Genomic DNA, 23,993 nt, shown 5'->3' on the forward strand with positions numbered 1-23,993 from the left:
TTTTTTTGGTGAGGAAGATTGCCACTGAGCCAACCTCTGTGGCAATCGTCCTCCATTTGGTATATGGGATGCTGCTACAGCATGGCTTGATGAACAGTGTGTAGGTCTGTGCCCAGGATTCAAACCGGCAAACCCTGGGCCACCGAAGCATAGTGCACAAGCCCGGCCACTATGCCACCAGGAAGGCCCAGCCCCTGTTGTTGATTTTTAATAGGTCTTACTTCATCTGGGGTCTACCTTAGGTGGTTTCATTGGAATATTTTGAAATTAGCACATTTACTGTGTTTCAAGAAGATCTGGGCAAAAGTTTTGATACAAATGAAAATAAAACCAAACCCACCTTCCATAAGCATCATTTTTAAGCACAGCCAGAGAAGTGTGATGTTTTGGTGCCTAAGCTTCCTTTGCTGCTGAAATTCTCATCCAGCCTGGCACCAACCTGAAGAAAATCACCTCACTCCTCATGCTCATCATCTCCCTTCCCTCTTGGGACCTGTGACCTTCCTCCCAGGACCGTGGGGTTAGGGGCTAATAACAGAAGTGAAGTCACTCAGGAAACACAGAAATGCAACTCCAGGAGATATGTCACTTCAGGTAATCTAATCCCATCCATCAAACGAAATCTGCAAGTGTTTAGGGGTGAGGATGTGGTCTATTTTCCGGAAACAACAGACAGCTTATATCGCTTCCTGTGAAAACTTTTTCACCTCCTGTACAAGCTCCCATCCAACCCAAATACTTAGTAGTCTCAGCAGAAAAACTAACCTGAGAACGATTTAACGGGACTTTCAATTCTAAAAAATCCAGCGTCAAACACTATTTGATCAACTTCCTTCGGCACCGCAGAGCCCGCGGCCCCAGCCTGCTCTCCCCGCTGCATCCTCTCTCTCACCGCCTTCTTCACAGCAGCAAGGCGACTTCTGGCTGCAATTCTCCCAGCATCGTCCTGTTTTGGTTTACTTGCTATACCCGAAACAACTTTTTTCTATAAAGAGAAATTATGACATTTACTAAAGCGACTCATTATCATTTTATAAGAAAAGTAAATAAAGCATACCTAAAATATTTCACACATTCGTCTCATACTTATCAAGTTCCTAGTATGTGCTAAACATGCTGGGGTCAAAGGTAAAGGACAAAGTTCCTGCCCTCAGAGAGTTCGTGCTTCACAGTGAAGAGTTAGGCAGATAAAGATAAATGGCATGCTGGAGAGAAATCAGAGGGTTGTAAGAGCATACGGGAATAACACCCAAACATCCTTCAGAGGCACCAAGAAAGGCTTACAGGAAGCAGCACCCAAGCTGAAATCACAGCTAGCCAGGCTAAGAGACGGGGTGAGGGAAGGGCCCCGAGAGAGAACAGCATGTTTACTAAACCAGAAGTGAAGGAAAGCCTAAAGCAAGAGAGGAGCCCCAGCTGGATCATAACGTCGCTGGCACGTAAGGAGCTGCATTACACAGAGGACAAAGGAACAGCGACTCCTGAGGAGTGTTCATCAGGAGATTAACATCATTGGACCTGTGTTTTAGAAAGGTCACTCTGGCTACAGCCTGGAGAAGGGACTGGAGGGTTACAGCCAATTAGGGAGGACACTACTGCAGTGGTGCTGGGAAAAGACGAAGGTGGTTAAACTGAGGAAAAAGTGGGAAAAGCGAAGAGCTATTTAACAGGTAGAGTGGAGAGGACTTAGCATACTGGATGTGTGGGGTGGGGATGGAGAAATAGAGAAAGCAAAGAAACAAAGGAGATGCCCAGGCTTCTATCTTGGACACCTGGTGGGATGGTAATGCCATTCTCTGAGACAGGGGCACACCAGGGTGTGTGGAGACGGTTTCAGTTGGGGATATATTGATTTTAAGGTATACTGAGTCAGGATATACAGACCTAGAGCTTAGCAAAAAGTGTGGTTTGAAATACAGATTTGGGAATCTTCACAGGGTAGGTAAGATTGCACAGGAAGAATACGGAAGGAGAGAGGAGAGTTGAGGTAGGAAGTCTGAACATCACAAAAAATTGAAGGGATAAATGGAAAACAGAAACTTGCAAATAAGACTAAAGAATAGGCACAGAGGGGCTAGCCCTGTGGCTGAGTGGTTAAGTTAGTGCGCTCTGCTTTGGTGGCCTGGGGTTCACTGATTTGGACCCTGGGTGCATGCCTACACACCGCTGATCAAGCCATGCTGAGGCAACATCCCACATAGAACTAGAATGACTTTCAACTAGGATATACAACTAGGATATACAACAGCCCCAAAGCTGGGGCTTTGGGAGAAAAATAATAGGAAAAAAAAATTGGCAACGGATGTTAGCTCAGGGCCAATCTTCTTCAACAAAAAGAAAGAAAGAAAGAAAAAAAAAGAATGGGCACAGAGGTAGGAGGAAAATCAGCAGGAAGTAATTTCATGAAACAGCAAGTAGACTGTGTTTAATGCTGCAGAGGGGTTAGATTTTATAATTCTTAAGTGCCTAATAATTCCAGCAACAGGTGGATCAATAACCTTGGTGACAACTGTTCTAGGGGTATAGAGAGGGGTGAGGCTGAACTGCAGTGAGCTGGAGAGGTAACTGGGAATCCAAATAGTAAAGACAGTCTAGACAACTTCCTCAGGAGGCTTGGCCGGGGTTGGGGAGAAAGACAGCAACGGGGCACAGATAACTGGAGGGGCAAGCGGACATCATAGGGTTAGCTGTTGTTGAATGTAAACAAAGACAAGACCCTTCAACATGTCTAAAAACTCATGGAAAAGCGAGAACAAGGCTAACTGATGGAATGAGAGGTCAATGAATAAGAGGTCTGAGGGAATGGTTTCAAAGTACAGATAAAAGATTAGTTTGATTTTACTTGTTCAGTAATCTTAACGGTGGCCTATAAAATAAGGTAGGAGAGAGACACCTGGTGGTAAGGGGCAGAATTACAAGGCTCCAATAGAACCCCATAGTGACACAGCCATATCAGTGTCACTGATGGTGTTCTGTTCCCAGGACTAAGCACCCGATAAGAAATGCCCACAGGAGGTCCAAATGTTCAAGCATCCTTCCTGTTTAATAGACTTGAAATTCATTCAGTCAATCTCGTCACTGTCCTCAGGGCCTTTGTCATTAGTAAGACATTACTAATGTCTTTCTAAGACATTACTTCATTAGTAAAATAAGGAGACTTCATTAGTAAAATAATCCTACAATAATCTTTTAATACTCTAACATCTTAAACTCCTAAGATAGGATTCAGAACAGAGTTTTTCTTCGGATTACATAGCATAATAAAGTACCAGATTAGAAACTTCATTTTACAACCACACGCATTTCTCTAAAATCTAAAAGAAAAAGTGGCAGTGCTCCAAGGTGGTTTGAGAAGTATCAATCTGAACTGAAAACTTGGAGTTAAAATATTTCTAGGAAAAAAACTGCTACAAATAGATAAGAATGGAATCTATCATGTCAACAAAGCCAATTTTACAGAGAAAATAGGAAATTTTACATGATAAAATTTGGGAAGAAGAGAGAGATTCTAAGAGTCATTGTTCCCCTTTTCTCCTTAAAAAGTTCTTTCACTTTGAAATATATCACACACAAGAGTATATGAAGCAGAGAGACGGCACAGCCCGTGGGTTAAGAACATGGGTTCTGGAGTGAGAAATCCAGCTCCACCTTGGGCACATGGTCGAGTCTTCCTGGGCCTCAGATTCCCCACCCAGGATAACGGCACCCACCTCACAGGGCTGTTGTGAGGATTAACTGAGTCAATGTGTGTGACGGCCTGGGAAGCATATTTGGCACATACTAAGCATTATATAAATTATGTACCACTGCTATTATTACTACAAAACAATGTATAGGTACAGTTTAAAGAATAAAACACACAGGTACATACCACTACTTAGCAACTCAGAAGCTATCAGGGGGACCAAATCCAATCTCAGCCCCCACCTGCCCCTCAGAAATGACCATCCTGAATTTTGCGTTGACCTTTCCTTACTCTTTCTTCAAAGACAATCAGGACATTATAAGTAATAGAAGACACATTTTGTGAAATGATGAAAAATCTGAAGCCAAATGTTTCTAAAGCTTAAATTCATTAAAGTAAAACAGTCTATATTAGAAATCCACAAATTTACCTGAAAGACTTTTTTGCTTGGATTATTATTGTTTTGCCATTCACACTCCTCCAGTTTGGTCAGATTGTTGAATTTTTGGTTTACATCCTGTACCTGTTAATAAGTAAAGCACAAGTTTATCAGATTAATGCTAACCAAATTAAATTTACGAACTGATGAACTGAAGCTTCAAAAAATTTGAAAAAGACTTGGACTGGTGACATAAAATTAGACTAAATCATTCTCAATTTAGTATTCAAATAAAAAATTCTTATGGTAAAATTGTTCACTGTTATTTTTGGTGTTATAAACCTCAAAAATCTACATAAAGAATGCCATATGTGAATAACTCTCCTAAATTATTTTGATGACTAAAATGGTAGGAGAGATATCCTAAACTGTACAGTGTGAACACAATCTCTCTCCCTTTTTTTGTTTTCGTTTTTGTTTTTTTACAGTTTATGTATCCCTTCTCCTACTGAGGAGCATATTCGTTGCTTCCAAGTCTTGGCAATTATGAATAAAGCTGCTATTAACATCTGTGCGCACATTTTTGTATGGACACAGGTTTTCAACTCATTTGGATAAACACCAAGGAGCGAGATTGCAGGATCGTATGGTTAAGACTGTTTAGTTTTGTAAGAAACTGCCAAACTGTCTTCCAAAGTGGCTGCTCCATTTTGCACCCCCACCAGCGATGAATGAGCGCTCCTGTTGCTCCACATCCTCACCAGCATCCGGTGCTGTCAGCGGTTTGGATCTTTGCCATTCTAATAAGTGTGTACTGGTGTCTGATTGTAGTTTTAACTGGCAATTCCCCAAGGGCATATGATGTTGAGCATCTTATCTTTTCATACACTTACTTGCCATCCATCTGTCTTCTTTGATAAAGTGTCTCTCTGTTCAGGTCTTTTGCCCATTTTTTAATCAGGTTGTTTGTTGTATTATTGTTGAGTTTTAAGAGTTCTTTGTATATTTTAGAAAACAGCCCTTTATCAGATAGGTCTTTTGCAAAATTTTCCCCCAGTCTGTAGCTTGCCTTCTCTTTCTCTTGACACAATCTCATTTTATTTTTATTTTTATTTTTTTGGCAAGGAGATCGGCCCTGAGCTAACATAAGTTACCAATCCTCTTCTTTTTTTGCTTGAGGAAGACTGGCCCTGAGCTAACATTTGTGCCAGTCTTCCCCTATTTTGTATGTGGGTCGCCGCGACAGCATGGCTTGATGAGTGGTGTAGGTCCATGCCTGGGATTGGAATCCACAAACCCTGGGCCAATGAAGTGGAATGTGCCATGTTTAACCAATATACCACTGGGCTGACCCTGACACAATCTCATTTTAAAGGACTCAAATAGGGGCTGGCCCCGTGGCCGAGTGGTTAAGTTTGTGCGCTCCGCTGCAGGCGGCCCAGTGTTTCGTTGGTTCGAATCCTGGGCACGGACATGGCACTGCTCATCAAACCACACTGAGGCAGCATCCCACATGCCACAACTAGAAGGACCCACAACGAAGAATATACAACTATGTACTGGGGGGCTTTGGGGAGAAAAAGGAAAAAAATACAAAAAAAAAATCTTAAAAAATAAAAAAATAAAGGACTCAAATAATATACATACTAGCAGGATGGGAATGTGTGATCCCCATCCTTCTGGTATTTCCAATCTCCTCAAAGTGGTAACCACTGTCAACAGTTGGGTAAATATGCTTTGAGTCTCCTTACTATGCATTTACACATGTAGGTCCTCTCAATCTTGCTCTCTCAAAGAAATTTAAATGACCAACTGATTTTCAACAAAAGTGCCAATGCAATTCAATGAAGAAAAGATAGTTTTTTCAACAAACAGTACTGGGAAAAGTGGATATCCACAAGAAAAAATATGAATTTAGACTCTTTCCCACGCCACACACAAAAATGGATTCCGGAGCCAGCCCTGATAACCTAGTGGTCAAAGTTCGGTATGCTCTGCTTCAGCAGCCCAGGTTCGGTTCCCGGTTGTGGAACCACATCACTTGTCTGGCAGTAGCTATGCTGTGGCAGCTCACACAGAAGAACTAGTAGGACTTACAACTAGAATACACAACTATGTAGTAGGGCTTTGGGGAGAAAAAAAAAGAGAGGAAGATTGGCAACAGATTCGCTCAGGGCAAATCTTTCCTAGCAAAAAAAAAAAATTAATCACAACTTAATTTTTTAAAAAACTGAACTCCAAATGTTCACAGACCTAAGTGAAAGAGATAAAACTTTTAAAAGAAAACATAAGATAAAATCTTTGTGACTTATGGTTAGGCAAAAAGAGTTCTTGGAAATAATGCCAAAATCACAACATAAAAAAATTGATAAACTGAACTTCATCAAAATTAAAAACATCTGCATTTCAAAAGATACCATTAAGAAAATTAAAGAACAAGCCACAAACTGGGAGGAAATATTTGCAAATATTTCTGATAAAGGACTTGTATCCAGAATATACAAAGAACACTTACAACTCAATAATAAAAAGACAAACTCAATTAAAAAATGGGCAAAAAGATTTGAACAGATATTTCACCGAAGAAGACACATGAATGTCTAACAAGCACATGAAAAGATGCTGATCATCATTACTCATTAGGGAATGCAAATCACTTCCAAAAACATGAGACTCGAAAGTTAATCCATTCCAAATCCTGACCACATACCTGAAGGCTAACCATATCCCAAAAGCCATCCAGGTCTGTACAGGTGGTATCCTTTTCGCCTCGTTTATATTCACAATCGTCCACCAGTTCTTCAAACTGTTTGAACCTTTCTTTCATAAGGAGTCTTGTTTGACCAACTGCGAGGCGAATAAGATCTTTGGCTAAAGGAAACATGAGATTTTTAAAAGTTAAAGAACAAAACAGGACCTTGATTGCAAGTCAGCCAGCTGATAAGACGACCTCACCCCAAATATCCTGGGGCTTCCAGAATCAAACTCTTACCTTAAAGCAAAACAAAAAAACATCTACTACAAAACTTTGTCATACAAATACTGAGCATTGACTGTCTGCTTCTGTTCCCGCTAAAACGTAGCAATATTCATTCTCATATATGTTGCTACATAGTAAACAGCATTCTGCTCACCTTGAGTTTTATAAGAATTCAACCTCAAACAACTCACTGTACATCAGCATCTAAGGACTTCACACAGACACAAATGATTTTTTCAGCTTCCCCAAATAAGATTAAGGAACTTTTCAGAAAATCTGTTCCATATTTATTTAGGTAATTTTCATTCAGAAAATATTTTTGCATAATTAAACAATACTAGATATAGATGTCACTCAAAAAAGTCATAAAAAAATCTAATAGGCAAGCGTTTAACTCTCAGGAATGATGGTTAATATTCTAATTACTTACATATTTTAAGCCATGTACCATTTTAGCACAGAGATATTAGCAAACATATGTTGAGATACGAAAAATTCTTGCTAGTTTGAATAACAAAACTATAAAGTTGGACAACACTAGATTTTTATGTTTCAGATAAATGTAAACATATTAAAATAAACAAAGGTAAGACATAAAAGATATAAATGTTCCCTCACCTTCATCTGGAATGTCCAATTCAAGCTTCCTTTCCCACTCAAGGCAGTGTGAGGTTAGTTTTTCAGTTTCTGACTGGAGAATCTTTCTAAAATTACGACATATGTTTCAATTTTACAAATGTTTCTCATACTAATAGCTAAATATTAGCAATATGACATTTATACAATAGTAATTTTCCAGAGTTGATGCTTCATTATTTTACGAGCTGTGATATACTAAAATTCATAAATACAAGTTGATAGCCTATCTATGTCCATCCTTCTACACCTAAAACTTATGTGGACAATTAATGCCAAGAGCCACTTTTCAGCTAATATTTCTAGTTCTTTCTGTTCTTATTTTTCAGAGGCTGAAGAGAAAGAACCAGACACGCCTGAGTTCCATTTTTAGTTCTGGTATTGCCCATGGAACTAAGACCAACCCAACTGCCAAGAGTAAGTTGAAGCTAAACTCTGTAAGTCTGGAATTACAGTGTTAGGGCCTCACAGATTCTAATTAGTAGGCTTTGCTTGTCCCAGGGCAGTGGTTCTCAACACGGGTCAATTTTTCCCCCCAGGGGACATCTGGCAATGTCTAGAGTATCTTCTTTTCTTTTTTTTTTTTTGAGGAAGATTAGCCCTGAGCTAACCGCCACCAAACCTCCTCTTTTTTGCTGAGGAAGATTGGCCCTGAGCTAACGTCCGTGCCCATCTTCCTCTACTTTATATATGGGATGCCTACCACAGCATGGCGTGCCAAGCGGTGCCATGTCTGCACCTGGGATCCGAACCGGCGAACCTCGGGCCGCCAAAGTGGAATGTGCACACTTAACCGCTGTGTCACTGGGCCAGCCCCAAGAGCATCTTTGATTGTCACAAACCCGAGGAGTGCTACTGGCCTGGGATGTTACAAAATATCCCGCAATGCAGAGGATGGCCCCACAACAAGAATTATCCAATCTGAAGTGTCAGTAGTGCCAGTTGAGAAACCCCGGCCCAAGGTAAATTTAAAGTTTCTTTATAAAAAGTATCTTAGCAGGAGAAACTGAGGACAGTCTTTGTTTCTCAGCAGAAAAATTTAGCTGTTTATATCTAAGGGCATAACAGAGAACAACTTAATTAATGAAAAAGGAGACCTGGCTTAGATCCAACGTTATTTAGTTGGGTAAATTGATTATTATTTCAACGTCTCAGTTGTAAATTGCTTATTATTTCAACGTCTCAGGCCAACAACACAGTGGAGTAGCTCATCTCTAAAATCCATTGCAATCATAAAACCTTATGTTCTAAAAACAGTTGAAGTGGCTCTCAATCATATAAAAAGATACTCATTCATAATACAACAAATGAGTACTAAAACTATAACAAGATAATATCGCCTCCATTTGATTGGCAAAGCTCAAAAAAATTGTTAGTACTGCATTGGAAAAGGTGTGAGAATTTTCTTGCTACATTCACTGCAGAACATAGTATGTAATCATTTCCCGTGTGATATGGAGCATTGGGGCCTTTCTCCAGATGCAGTCCTCTGATCTGTGACCAAGCCATTCAGGTGACATGGCATTTAGGTTCCCAAACAGGATGTTAATTTTCAGTCTTCACAGTTGGAGAAACATAATCCTATCTCATGATTTAGTGGGCCAAGGAGCCTCCAACCATCTCCCTCTATCCTTCTTTTATAAAATAAACATTAACTTAGTTTTTTTGCTTGAAAAAAAAAGGTATGAGAAAATAGGAACTCCCATACTTTACTGGAGGGAATGTAAATTGGGGTCTTTATATATTTGCACAGGAGAGGATTGAAAAGCATCCAAGCTTGTTCTTTGCAGGCTTGACAGTAATACTACTACACTGAACTCAAGGGAAACAACCAGCAACAGGGGCCTATTACGTAAATCGTGGTGTATCCATACAATTGGATACCATGTGGCCATTAAAACACACACAAAACAGCATGAGAGAGTTCTTAAAGGACTAAAATGGAATCTCTTACAAACGAAAACAGAATAGTATGCTACTGTTTACATAAAAAAAGAAAAGTATATGTTTATCTACATATACGTTATCTATCTCTGGAAGTATTCACAAGAAATGAATAACACTTGCCTCTGTGGAAGGTTTGAACTGTGGGTTTGGGAGCAGAGTTGGGAAAAAGACTTCTCACTTGTACCTTTTTTTACATTTTAAATTAGGAACCACATGAATATACTATACTAGCCATTGAAAAACAAATTTTAATTTAAAAGGTAAATAAAAAATCACCCAAAGTCAGTTTCCTCCTAATTCATCTACGTCTTATATTAAGGTTAAAATAGTTTGATCTTGGCTTTAACTGTCTGGACATTAATACCCAATGCTTACACTGGGAACACACGCACAGACCTGAAATACAGCACATGTCGTGGCTGAGATGTCTGATCCTCATTTATTTCAAGTGATGGGACTTCTTTTATTGGAAGGCCATGTAAATTTTCAGTAGTAGTTTCATTTTTATTTAAGACACGATCTATAGATTAAAGAAAACATTACATATACATTTCAAAGCAGCAACTCCTAAAATGACATCCCCCACAAGACAAATTTCTTAAATCCTTCAATTTTCTCAACATTGAAATTTAAAATTTCATTTCTGCCTCAATGATTTCATTCATCAGATCTCCTTCTAAAGCGTCTCCAATGTTCTTCATCTCTTCAAATTTACATTTCGGTCCCCCTCTCAGTCTGCAGTCCTCATTCCAGCTCTGTCATCAGATAGCCCTCCCCATGCTTTTCCATCTCCGCTGACCCTGAGATCACACCCTGAGCTACATGGTGAGCCATATGGTGAAAAGGGCTCTGAACAATCTCTGATAAATCATAACCCAGAGAAGCGAGTGAAAAGTTCATGAAAACGCCACACCTGTGCTCCCGACTGCCAGGGAACTCAAAGGACGGCGCCATCCATCGCACTCTTGATGTGCTGAAGGTTTACATTTCTGTGCCAAAGTTTCTTTTGTTGCTTCTGGAGCCCTATCACTAAACAAGAGCAAAAATACACTTCATGAAACATGAACCCCACATAGCTCATTGAAGGATTTCAAAATTATGTTGTTTTTTAAAAACATGGGATAAAATAGAAATATGTTTCTGTTTTTTAAAAATGTGTCTAATCTGGAGGGAAAACCGTAGACACCTCCAGCGGGAAGGCCCATCTTCACTCCCTGCGATGAGATCCACAGATGCAAAGACCTCTCAACCGGACATATGCACTTAGGAGTCTCGGATGTGGCTGAGCAGTTCTTAGTCAATCTGCCACCAGCCAGTCTTTGGAAAGCAACCTTGCCATTTCTTTTCTTTTTTTTTTTGAGGAAGATTAGCCCTGAGCTAACTACTGCCAATCCTCCTCCTTTTGCTGAGGAAGACTGGCCCTGAGCTAACATCCATGCCCATCTTCCTCTACTTTGTAAGTGGGACGCCTACCACAGCATGGCTTTTGCCAAGCGGTGCCATGTCCGCACCAGCAAACCCCAGGCCACCAAGAAGTGGAATGTGTGCACTTAACCGCTGCGCCACCGGGCTGGCCCCTAGAGATAGTTTTTATAAAGTAATACTTGGTAAAAAAACCACAAATAAACAAAAAAATCCAAACCACGTGTGAGCTACAGTATAGCAATTTCTTCTTTCTAAAAATTTAATTCTAAGTCTTATAATAAAGTCACTTATTAAAAGCAAAAAAAAAGCAAATTGAATCATGAAAATAATAGCAATGCACAGAAAATATCAAACCTGTCAAATACATTATGGTAGCCTTCTGAAGAACTTTTTGGAAAGGTCAAATTTTCATGATTTATAATGAACATAGTTTACTAAGTAAATAACTTACAAAGCACAGGCCAAATCTAAGAAAGGCATTCGTTATCCATCTCAGCAAGGAATTCATTAATAACATCTCATTCTTACACTTCCGTGTTTAAAGAGCGGCAGCTGTAAGCGGCCGTCCAGGCAGCGGTGCTTGTGGGAGTCCTAGGCGTTATCTCGTAGCTCTTCAGACCATCCGGAGGCCGAAATACGAAATCTACTGGTGCGAAGGATGGCCTCCCTTTCACTGCTGCAAGATTCGTCTTAGGTAACTTTTCCATTTTTGATAAGACTCCATCTGGATCCGTTCCATTTGTCACAATGGTTTGTGACTCCAAAGTATTTTCTTCACTGTCAACTTTAAAAGAAACGACCTGGATGCGAATAAACAGAATAGAGTGAGAATCTCTCTTCTGGGGATATATTCGACCAATTTTTTAGGCCCGAAAATGTCAAGTTAAGAGACATGTCCCATGCACGTAATTTAAGAGACAAAAACAAATACAATTAAATGTATACATGGAGTCAGAAGACCAGCTACATAAACCATTGCTAAGGTCCAGAAAGAGAGAGAACCCTATTTAAAAAAACTAAATAATAGGTTTTAGGTATTACAACAAATTAAAAAAAAATAGAAAATTGAGGTGGAAAAATTTACTCACTTAACAAATACCTATCTTTTTACTTAAATTATGTTGATAATTACAGTGGTTTGAGAATCAGAAATCCAATGTTTATTGGATGACTAGTATTGTCAAGGACTAAATCCTTTTTTTAAATAACCTTGGATTTTTATGAATAACTTTATCAAATAAGCAAAAATATTTTTCAACATGACATAGTAAGATTAACCATAAAAAATGTGAAGCAGGGGCTGGCCCCGTGGCCAAGTGGTTAAGTTCGCGCGCTCCGCTGCAGGCGGCCCAGTGTTTCGTTAGTTCGAATCCTGGGCGCGGACATGGCACTGCTCATCAGACCACGCTGAGGCGGCGTCCCACATGCCACAACTGGAAGAACCCACAACGAAGAATACACAACTATGTACCGGGGGGCTTTGGGGAGAAAAAGGAAAAAATAAAATCTTAACAAAAATGTGAAGCAGGAGAAAACAAAAAATGTGAAGCAGGGCCCACCCGCTGGCATAGTGGTTAAGTTGCATGCTCCACTTTGGGATCCCCGGGTTCACAGGTTCAAATCCCAGGTGTGGACCAACACATCGCTTGTCAAGCCACGCTGTAGTGGCATCCCACATACAAAATAAAGGAAGACTGGCACAGACGTCAGCTCAGGGACAATCTTCCTCAAGCAAAAAGAGAAATGTTGGCAACACATGTTAGCTCAGGGCCAGTCTACCTAACCAAAAAAAGAAAATAAAAAATGTGACGCATATTTTCTTTCCCAAGTCAATTTGTTATTTGGTATGTTTTTTACTGTAATATAATTGGCATACAACATTACATTAGTTTCAGGTATACAACATAATGATTCAATATTTGTATATCGTGCAATGATCACCACTGTAAGTCTAGTTAACATCCATCATCATGCACAGTTACAAATTTTTTTTCTTGTGATCAGAACTTTTAAGATCTACTCTCTTAGCAACAAATATACAATATTATTAACTGTGGTCACCATGCAGTACATTACATTCTCTACTTACTTATTTTGTAAATGGAAGTTTGCACCTTGTGACCACCTTCGCCCATTTAACCCACCCATTTAAACATAATTTTTAGAGGTTTCTACATTTCTGAGTTTTAATGAGATATGAATTGAAAGCAGAGTATTTCTCCCTGGAGGAGAGTTTAAGGGTGACACTGTCCCTGAGGCCTGTGTGGCTGCAAAGGTAGACACTAGCAATGATCGTTAAGGAGAAAACCAATCTCGAGGGAGGAGCTGTGAGGCCCAGCTGTTTGCCTGTGAAGATCACCCTGTACTGCCTTCCTTGGAGGAACTATGTCTGATTTTTAGTAAGAATCTAGCCAGGTTTCTTACACTTTGGCATAACTTTTTTTTTTTAAGGCTAAGGAATTGTAGCATGGATTATAAATCAAGGGATTGGGGCCTTGAAATGGTGGCTCTTTTTGAAGACTCTACCAGGCACTACGCTAGATGCTATTAGAAACGTCAGGTGATTTAATTCTTAACACGACTCTATGTAGATATTACATGTTACAGTTGGGAGAACAAACACATAATTTCCCCAAGATTACATAGCCAATTGGAAGCAAGACAATATGCAAATCAGGGCTAGCTGAATCCAGAGTTGATGCATTTCACCCACTGCACCCCATCTCCTAGTTGATTCTCACATGAAGGTTTCCGTCAGCTGTGTTTTTATTTTCTCTCTTCTGTTAACCAAACTACACGTTCTCTACCTATAAGGTTTTGAAGATGAGACACCTCACAAACCATAACAGTAAACCCTCTTGATGCTTCCCTGTGCTTCAAGAGGTTTTCACACACGTGGAGGTTAACCTCTTGAAGGAGTTCTGTCAGCTTAATTTCAGCTTCATGAAAATCGCAATGAGATTTTCAAAGCATCTAGAAATAAAAAGATGTTTATACTCTACCTTGCCAGGTTTTCTTTCTATCTTTTTGGCAGGCCTTCCTTGATTGGGTACTTTTCTTTCTGTTTCATTATCTAAAATAAAAATGAATAAGAGATCCATTTTGACTAGATAGAAAATACCGCATTAAAAGTACTAGGTAATTTGGGAAAGGAAAAAAGGCAACAATAGGAATGTACGTCTTAAAGGATTTTATGATTAAAAGTCACATTCTAAAATAGGATAAAAACAGATGAAATTTCTTGCCAAAGTATAGGCTGTTTTCAAAACAAAAGGTGTTAATGTATTTTACCTTTTGCCTCTGAATATCAGATATGTACTTATTGTAGAAAATTAGAAGAAAAGCACAAAAACAACAATCCAAAAAAATCACCCACGATTACATTACTCAGAGATCATCACTGCTGACACTTCAGGGTGTGCTTTTCCAGTTTTCTCCTATGTTCACATATTCACATACATATTTTAGAATTGTGATCATACTGTTCAGAATTTGACCTGTTTTCTTTGCCCATTTAATATATCCTGAACCGTCATGAAGTGTCTTTCACAGGATCGTTCTTAAACGGTACACTGTATTCCACCAAACGAACGGGCTGTAATTTACTGGGGCCATTAATCTTCACTTTGAAGCGCTGCCTGCAGCGATGCAGATACTTCACCGCTTGAGTGCCCACCGTGTGCTAAGTGGATGGTGGGGCACTGAACCTGTCTTCGGGACCTGGAATCTCCCGTTTCCTCCTCTCCTACTCAAACAAGTACACGATGACTTTAAAAACTGAACACAAAAAACCTCAGGGACCAGAACATTCTACTTCAGCCACTGATGAAGGAACAGTTCTCACCACGCGCAGCTCGCGTGGCCGGCGCGGCGGAGGCTGCACGGGCGGAGGCTGCAGGGGCGGAGGCTGCACTGGCGGCGCCTGCTCCCGCGGTCTGCTTCGCTCTTTGAGTCATCGATCGAGTGGTTCTCAGGGACGTGGGCATTGCAGGCTGCCCTGCTGTGGGAACAATCAAGTTAAATGCTTTCGGTAATTACTAAAGCATTGTTGGGGCAACATCAGAGCTTATAATAATTGCTAACACTCCTACCTGTTTTCTCTTTGGACACTTTCTTTTCAGAAGTTTGTCTTTGACCTGATCGGGTTGCTCGAACATCACTCCCATTACCAATCTGTTTAAAAGATTAAGTGCTACATGATTTAATTGCTTAAAGAATCAAACTACCACATTTTTAATCTGCATTTTGACGCCTCATCTGAAATCTGACTATTGTAAATGACCCAGCAAAAAATCCACCACCCCAAATAAAATGAGATGAAAAAAGTTTTCCATGATATAAATTTCCTTACAAGCTTTTTTACAATCCTAGAATTTGGAAAACGCTAATAGCCTACGTTATTAAAAATAGCTAACTATAATCTTCCGAGAGTCCTTAAACATACCAGCATGTTTTCACTTCAAAACTTTTGAATTTTGCCTGGAAAAGTCTTCTCCTGGATAGAAAACACTTCCCACAGTTCACTCTCCCACTTCCTTGAAGACTTCATTCAAAACGCCACCCTCTCAGCGAGGCCCCATCAGACGTCCACCCTGCACCAGCTTCAGTACTCCCCATCTGCCTTCTCTCTTTTTTTTATTTCCCCCATAATACTTATGACCATCGCATACTATTTATTTTTCTTTTTATTGCTTATCTCACATGTAAGCTCCATGAAAACAGGGAATTTTGCTTTATTCATTACTATATCCTAGAGCCTAGAGGAACATGGTAGTGACTCAAAATTTATTGAATACATGAAACGGAGCCTTCTCACCTGATACAGAGACATATTATTTCCCTCCTTGCCCGATTCACTTTATTTTAGTAATCGTCCTATTAACTTTGTCCATAATGGTGTTCTGAAGACCCATGAGTTTATCACCCCACCCTACGTGCTTTATATCCCTATCTGCATTTTATAGTGACACGGATGCACAATAGAGCCCAGTAAACAAACAAAGAGAGTGACACACAGAGTTGGCATAGATCTCATATGGGATGTTTGGCGATGAAAATTTTAAGTGAGTTTTTCCTTAGCATCTAGCTAAAACTGCTCCATGTTACCATACCAATAACAGGGATTTTGGTACTGTTACCTCTAGTTAGATAATCACTATGCTTGAAGCTGATATTAGATTTAGAATGAATTTACTTACTCTGAGAAAAAAGTACAATTTGTCTTTTTAGTAACGATTATCTACTAACTATCAACTATACCCTAGTCAGCTCCGTTTGGGCTTTGGCCTTTGACCTTGTAATCTATACAAGATGGAACAATCTTAAAACAGTCAAAAGAAGATAAAGTTTAAAAAACAAAATTAGAGGCCGGCCCCGTGGCCGAGTGGTTAAGTTCACGTGCTCTGCTTCAGCGGCCCGGGGTTTCGCCAGCTCGAATCCTGGGTGTGGACATGGCACCACCATCAAGCCATGCTGAGGCGGCATCCCACATGCCACAACTAGAAGGACCCACAACTAAAAATACACAACTATGTACCAGGGGGCTTTGGGGAGAAAAAGGAAAAATAAAATCTTAAAAAAAAAAATTAACTGGCAAAATTTACTTCCATGTCTCATTATGAAATAAAGTTTCCATTTCAAAGTTAAATTTTACCCTTAATCATTCAACCCTTAATCATTTATGGCAAAAAGATACTTGCTAACTTAAATTACTATTTTTTCTGGTTCTGGCTTGATTTAAATTATGCTTAAGGGGCCAGCCCCGTGGCGCAGTGGTTAAGTTTGTATGTTCTGCTTTGGCGGCCCAGGGTTCACTGGTTTGGATCTGGGTGCAGACATGGCACTGCTTGGCAAGCCATGCTATGGTAGGCATCCCACATATAAGGTAGAGGAAGATGGGCACGGATGTTAGCTCAGGGCCAGTCTTCCTCAGCAAAAAGAGGAGGCTTGACATCAGATGTTAGCTCAGGGCTAATCTTCCTTAAAAGCTTCAAAACTTACTCATATTTCTCAGTGAGGAGAAAGAAGAAATTTCATATTATATTTTCCAGGCATGAGAATCCTTGATAATATGATTAACTGGAAATATTTGGAAGGGGTCGATGAAGAGACTAGATTATTAGGATCACTTCTTTCCTGTTTATGAAAAGATACTGCACAGCTTACTTTCCTAGCTTTGACAGTTTGCCTTCAAATCCAATGATTATGCAGTTGTCTTCTGTCAATAAGAAAATGGAGACCTGATCACAAAGCATGGCAGAAATCCAGCGAGAAGGACTGATTAAAAGTGATAAGATATTTATCAACTCTAAAATTCCTGAAGAAGCACAATCAGACTTCTCCTCTAGATTAGGAGCCACTTGCTTCTCCAAATCTCAGGGAAGATCTTGTGCTGAAGAAACGAGGCACAAAGTGAATAACATTCAGCGATGGCTATTGTCTAAGTAGAATAAAAAATGGCTATTGGTGAATCTTATTATTTAACACAACGATGTGTGTCTTTTCCCCCTACATATAACACTTTGTAAATAGCTGTTTACAGTTTAGACCAATGACTGGTGTCCTACATACTCTTGAGAAGCCAGATTAAGTTCAGCCCCTTCCAAGAGGTCTTCTCTGATGTTCCTCCAAACAGAAACAATCTCGCCCTCGTCTAACACATACACGCCATATTTTTCTGTATCTTTCCACCTTGAGCTACATTCTACTAATTTTGGTCACTTCCACGTTATCCTAAGGTCACACACAGAGTAATCAAAGGTCTGTCAAATAAATCAATGAGATTCCTGAACCAAAGAAAAACAGGCAATATCTTGAGCTTTTACGTTGTTCAATTCTTATTTAAATCAGGAATGAATACACAGCCAAAAAGAGACTATCTTGAAAAGAGCAAATCACCAGTGACTACCTAATTTACAAATCCAGCTGCCTGTGTTCAAACTTCATCCCTCTAGACTCATGGATCATTCTCTTCTTTAGATCACCCCTCCTCCAGCTTCTGTCCTGTTTTAGCTCTCCTGCCACTCTGACCTATCACTGGTACCTGACTTCTGCCCACCTGAAGGTGCTCTCTAGACATCACTCTTTCACAATGTATGTATCTTTACTGGAGTGGTCTCATTTAGCCCTACAGCTGAAACCCCCATCCATACTCCCAACATCATATCCTAAATTCACATCTCAGCATGGATCTCCATCCTGATTTTCAAATTTTTATTCCCAACTGCCTCTTATCCAGATGGCCCAAATGAGCTTAAACAAAAGAAGAAAAAGCATTATTAATACGCACCCATTTAGGCATGTTCCTTTTCTAGCCTTCCACACCTCTTTTAGCAGCAGCACAATTTATATGGTTGCTCAAACTAATTTGTCTTCAGAATCATCTTATCTCCGACTCCTCAATTTCCTTCACCCCTCACCATCTACTTGGTCCCCATCAAATTTCTCTCCTAAGATGTCTCACACCTATTTCTTCCTTTTAAGCCCACTGCCCCAGTCCCCTTATCCTGTCTCACCTACTCTATCACGACAGTCTCACTACAGTCTTCCTACCTATAAGTTCTTCCCCTTCCAGACTACGATCTTCCAGGCCAGGGTAATCTTCCTGAATTATTAATCTGATCATGGTACAAGCTCATGAATAAGCCTCTCTTGACTCTGCATCCGAGAGGATGGACGCCAAATCCTTCACACGGCCGTCACCATTCAGCTCGGCTCTAACTGCTTTGCTGGTTTTATCCCGTGTCAACCTACCTATGGCTACACCGAGAGACCTGATCTCCATCTTCTGAACTATTAGGATGTCATTCCCGGCTCCTGCCAACTAGCTAAGTGAATAAAGGGACTACAGGGAAAGGGTTATTTTAGTCATTTAAACTCTCAAAGAATCACTTCTGGGCCTTTTGGCTAAGATCAAGTGTAATCTCTTTAAGAAAACTCCTGTTAGGAACTATTGCTGTATATCAAGTTAGGATACTAAATTTACCTTTTTTGGGTGGTATTCTGTTCTTGCTGAAAGAAAACAAGGCTTATCAGGTCTATAAAGACCCACTTTAAATACTCCTTGCTGAGCTTTCTCTCTCTGCTCTTTCAATTTTTTAAGTTGCTTTTCCTCCTGGTATTTCTGGAGCATTTGTCTTCGTTGATCACTTAGAACAGATTTCACTGACCCTAAGCAGGGGGAAAAAACAGTATATAAAACATTTCAGATAAAAAGTTATCCAAATGTCTAAAATACCATTGTCTAACTTCAACTGCTGCTAAGAAATGCTTTCAGTAACTTCTTAAGAATTCCTTAGCACTCTAACCGCAAGTCATTTCAACCCTATCCTTTTAAAATTTCTCTCCCTTTTGCCTTCTCTTGTTCACATATTTATTAACTACTTGCCATGTACTAGGCATGCATTACTTCACTTTTAAATTAATTAACTTCTATGATCACCCACCTCTAAGCTGACCTCCAGTGATTCTCACCTCCTGGTAGTCACGCCCTTGTGTTGTCCCCTCCACACAGAATAGGGCTGAGCTGTGTCACCAAGAAAAGTGTGGGAATGATGGAGTGTGGCGTCCAAGACTGGGTCATTAAAGACAGTGCAGCTTGGCCCTGCTCTCTCTCAGATCACTTGAGCTGGGGAAGTCAGTGGCCATGTGGAGCCTTAAGGAGACTCAAGCAGCCCTAAGGAGATGCCACATGACGAAGAACTAAGGCCTCCTGCCAAAAGCCAGCATCCACTTGCCAGTCATGAGAGTGAGTCATCTTGGAAACGGCTCTTCCAGCCTCAGTCAAGCTTCAGAGGCATCCCTGAACCATTTGGCCCCACCAGGACCTACCCTCTGCTGACCTACATTCATCTTTTTACTGTCTCTCACCTCCCTCGTGTTCTCAAGTTTCTTCTTATCCAGTTTAGATTCCATGATTCATCATCATCATTACTACTTCAACTTTCTGACTCCTCTCTTAATGTGTTATACCCTGGCAAAATTCCAACTCCAATTAAATGCCACTCTCTGCTTCCTTCCCACCTGCAATGCTCAACTGAATGTGGCTAGAAAAACACACAAGGCATGCTGCCCCATCTCTTCCTCTCTATGACTACAAACCTCAGTTGGACCCTACATTTCCCTATTTCATCACTCTCTCATTCTCCAGGATTATTATTTTACACATTATCCTCTCCTCAAAACCGAAACAGCCCCCTCCCATCTGTGTTCAAAGCTCCCACCTGGGCATCTGGGCCTAAAGACTTTGCCTTTAGATGGGCTGAGGGTGCTCCTACATAAGGCCAACTCCTCCACCTAGCTCCAGACTCTATGCCTTCTCACCTACTCAAGGACATTCTTCCAGCAATTTACCCTGTCACTCACCTATTTCTCTCTTTATACTAGGGTCTTGCCACCAGAAAGTTACAAACATGCAGGAATTCCTCCCAACCCACATCCTCATCTAGCCACATGCCTCATTTCTCCATTCCCACTTAAGGCAAAATTCTCCACCAGAGTTACTCATATCCCTATTTCCGGTTCTCCTTTTGTCCCCGCTCACTTTTTATAAAATTATGAAAAATTTCAAATACACACACAAATGGAATATAATGAACTCCCCATATACCTATCACTCAGATTCAACAATTTTCCACATTTTGCTGCACTTGCTTTTATTCCCCTGAAGTATTTGAAAATAAATTCTACTCACAAAATTTTATCCATAAATCTTTCAGTATGAACCTCTAAAAATAAAGGCATTTCCTTTCATAACCACAATACCATATCACACTTAAAAAAATTAGCAGTTGGGCTGGCCCGGTGGCACAGCGGTTAAGTTCGCACGTTCTGCTTCAGTGGCCCGGGGTTTGCCAGTTTGGATCCTGGGTGCGGACATGGCACCGCTTGGCACATCATGTGGTGGGCGTCCCACATATAAAGTAGAGGAAGATGGGCACGGAGGTTAGCTCAGGGCCAGCCTTCCTCAGCAAAAAGAGGAGGATTGGCAACAGTTAGCTCAGGGCTAATCTTCCTCAAAAAAAAAAAAAAAATTAGCAGTAATTCCGTATTATCATCTACTACGGGGACCAGATTTAGACCTCGTTTGCTTCAGACAGGTCTTTAATTGTTTTAAACCATTAGTTCGTTCAAGTCAGGAATCAAGCGAGATCCATGTATTGTATGTGAGTGTCTTGTAAGTCTCTTCATCTGAAACAGGTCCTCCGCCTCACCCTTTTCTCCAGGCCATCATCCTGTTGACAAAAGCTATTCAGTTGTCCTACAGAATCTCCTGCACTCTACATTTGCCTGTTTCCTTTCTCATGCTTTTTACTCATTCCTCTAGCCCTCATATTTTCTATAAATTGAAAATACCTAAGGGTTTGATTAGACTCAAGCTCAACTTTTGGGGCAAGAAGATGTCCTAGGTGGTGCTGCCATTCTCTCTGGAACCCATTCCAATCTGCCTTTCACACCCTGAGCTTGGCTCCACCAAAAGTATTCATTAAGATCACCAGCGACCCCCACAATGAAGGCCAAATTCTCACTTCTAACGTGACTTGACCTAACAGGCAGCACTGGCATAATCAGTCTGTCCTCCATGATATGCTTGTTTCACTTGGTTTCTAAGACACCACACTCTGCTGGTTGTCCTCTTACTTTATGTTGCTCCTCAGTTCTTTGCTAGTTTCCCCTCATGTCCTCACCCTCTAAATGTTAGAGTGCTCACCCCTCTTCTCTCCTTTTTCCATAGCAAAACTCTGGGTAATCACATGTGGTTTTACAGCTTCAAACACCACGTATAAGGTGACAACCCCAGAATTTACATCTCCAGCTCGGATGTCTCCCATGAATCCATCTTGTATATCCAACTGCCTTTGCAGCACCTCTTCTTATATATCTAATAGGCACCTCAAATTTAACGCATCCAAAACTGAACTCTTAATTTTACTGCCCCCCAAAAAACTGTTCCTCTTTTACAATTTAGTAATGGCCACTCCATTTTTTCAGTTGCTCAGGCCCAAACCCTTAGAACCATCCTGACTTTTCTTTATCAACCTACATCCTCTCCATTAGGAAATCCTATTGGTTCAAACTTCAAAATAAATCCAGAATGCAACCACCCAGGGTTGCCGTTCCCACTGTGATCAACCATGAGCTAAATTATTGCAATTATCTCCTAGCTGGTCTGCCAGAGGCCATGCTTGTCACCCTACAATCCATAAGTGATGCTTTAAAACATAAATCAGATTATAAACACACTAATCCAATAATGGCTTCTCATTTCACTCAGAGTAAAAGCTCGTCTCCCCGTAAAGAAGGCCCTCGGGGCTCTACGGTCACTGTCGCCCTTGTTCGTTCTTCTCTAGCCACGCTCACCTACTTGCTTCTCTGGAACATGCCAGGCCTACTGCCACCTCTAGACCTTCGCAAATGCAAAATAAAGGATATTTTAACAGCATACTGACAGAGTTAGACTTTCCTTCGAGAGATTTTGGTCAAGGAACGGAGTATTTGAGAGGGCTGGAGTAGAACCAAGGAGCTGATGTAGGCGGCAATATCAACTCCTCAGCAAAAAATGTCTAGCTCTTCCTTTAAAAGTCACCCTATATCATTCTATGGCCCAGTTTTCATTTCCTCCCAACTCCTAAGAGATGTTATTCTTTACTTTCTCCCCTTCACTACCAACCCATTTCCTTTGACCTTCAAACGTGCACTGATCATGTCATCTCAAAAACAAAAACAACCCCACAACACTTCTGTCCAATTCTTCTCTCTCACTTTCCTTTAGAATCACAAAAGTGATAAATCTGGAAGAAATATTTTAGACCAACCCTCTCTTTTACAGAATCAATTAAGCTTGAATATGTTGAATGTGTTGTACATGCTGCATATTTCACTGGTCCTGGAAAATGACACAATTGAAGCAGTGAACATTTAAACAACTTGACATCTCATTTCTCTACAAAACTTCTATTTTAATGTCCCTTATCCATTTATCTTGTCAACACTCATCTTATTCACACTCCAGAAGTGAGAACTTTAGTATTCCTATCTGGCAATATAGATAATACAGTGTTATGATACTCCACAGGTGAATGGCTTTAGCCTAGCTAGGAAACTTCACAGCCTTTACCTCAAATAGAGAGCATTTAGTTGTAGAAAACACCAAGTTATTTAGAATAGTATTTCAAATTCTTCTGGGTAATGTTTCTTTTTTGTTTTTTTGGTCAGGAAGTTTGGCCCTGAGCTAACGTCTGTGCCATTTTCCTCTATTTTGTTTGTGGGACGTTGCCACAACATGGCTTGATGAGCGGTGTGTAGGTCTGTGCCCAGGATCCAAGCCCATGAACCTGGGGCTGGCCCCTGGTCAAGGTTTCTTAACCCCAGGTCTTAAACCAACTTTTATTCCCTCTTCAAAGCACTTAATGGGGTCGGCCTGGTGGCGCAGTGGTTAAGTGCACACATTCCACTTCGGCGGCCTGGGGTTCGCTGGTTCGGATCCTGGGTGCGCACATGGCACTGCTTGGCAAGCCATGCTGTGGTAGGCATCCCACATATAAAGTAGAGGAAGATGGGCATGGATGTTAGCTCAGGGCCAGTCTTCCTCAGCAAAAAAGAGGGAGACTGGCAGCAGATGTTAGCTCAGGGCTAATCTTCCTCAAAAAAAAAAAAAAGCATTTAAAATCACAACAGCTCTTTACTTACTTGGCTTGACACTCATCTCTTCTGGAATAAGCTCTTGAGACGTGTCCTCTAATTCAAGATTTCTACGTTCCAAGGTTGGAATGTTGACATCTTTCAAACCAAAGCGTCTATTTTGTTCATATTCCTTATGTCTGTTTGCTTTCTGAGACAGAGATTTCCTATGAACAATTTTAGTTCTAATCATATCAACACTTAAATCCTTTCTCAGTCGACTGGCAAAATGTGATGAAGCCATCCTGTCAGGGAAAAGAAAG

The 23,993-nt window shown here is 40.5% G+C and overlaps 1 protein-coding gene across 3 annotated transcripts in view; it reads right to left on the reverse strand.

Moving 5' to 3' along the window:
- The window catches only part of DLGAP5 (DLG associated protein 5), a 28,045-nt gene that overhangs the window by 3,482 nt on the left and 570 nt on the right, over positions 1 to 23,993 (reverse strand). For 2 of the 3 annotated variants that reach the window (XM_046647524.1, XM_046647523.1), the window contains exons 2-13: positions 23,740 to 23,975; positions 19,037 to 19,221; positions 15,144 to 15,225; positions 14,897 to 15,052; positions 14,055 to 14,125; positions 11,581 to 11,852; positions 10,541 to 10,656; positions 10,024 to 10,147; positions 7,663 to 7,748; positions 6,775 to 6,935; positions 4,116 to 4,208; positions 766 to 985 (exon numbers count right to left, since the gene is read on the reverse strand). In XM_046647524.1, the coding sequence (XP_046503480.1) occupies positions 766 to 985; positions 4,116 to 4,208; positions 6,775 to 6,935; positions 7,663 to 7,748; positions 10,024 to 10,147; positions 10,541 to 10,656; positions 11,581 to 11,852; positions 14,055 to 14,125; positions 14,897 to 15,052; positions 15,144 to 15,225; positions 19,037 to 19,221; positions 23,740 to 23,974 (1,801 nt within the window). In that variant the 5' untranslated portion in view covers position 23,975. The remainder of the gene's footprint in view (positions 1 to 765; positions 986 to 4,115; positions 4,209 to 6,774; positions 6,936 to 7,662; positions 7,749 to 10,023; positions 10,148 to 10,540; positions 10,657 to 11,580; positions 11,853 to 14,054; positions 14,126 to 14,896; positions 15,053 to 15,143; positions 15,226 to 19,036; positions 19,222 to 23,739; positions 23,976 to 23,993) is intronic. The other variant, XM_046647525.1, reaches the window with a different exon arrangement.

Source organism: Equus quagga, chromosome 20 (assembly GCF_021613505.1).
Source record: "Equus quagga isolate Etosha38 chromosome 20, UCLA_HA_Equagga_1.0, whole genome shotgun sequence".
Classification (NCBI taxonomy): domain Eukaryota; kingdom Metazoa; phylum Chordata; class Mammalia; order Perissodactyla; family Equidae; genus Equus; species Equus quagga.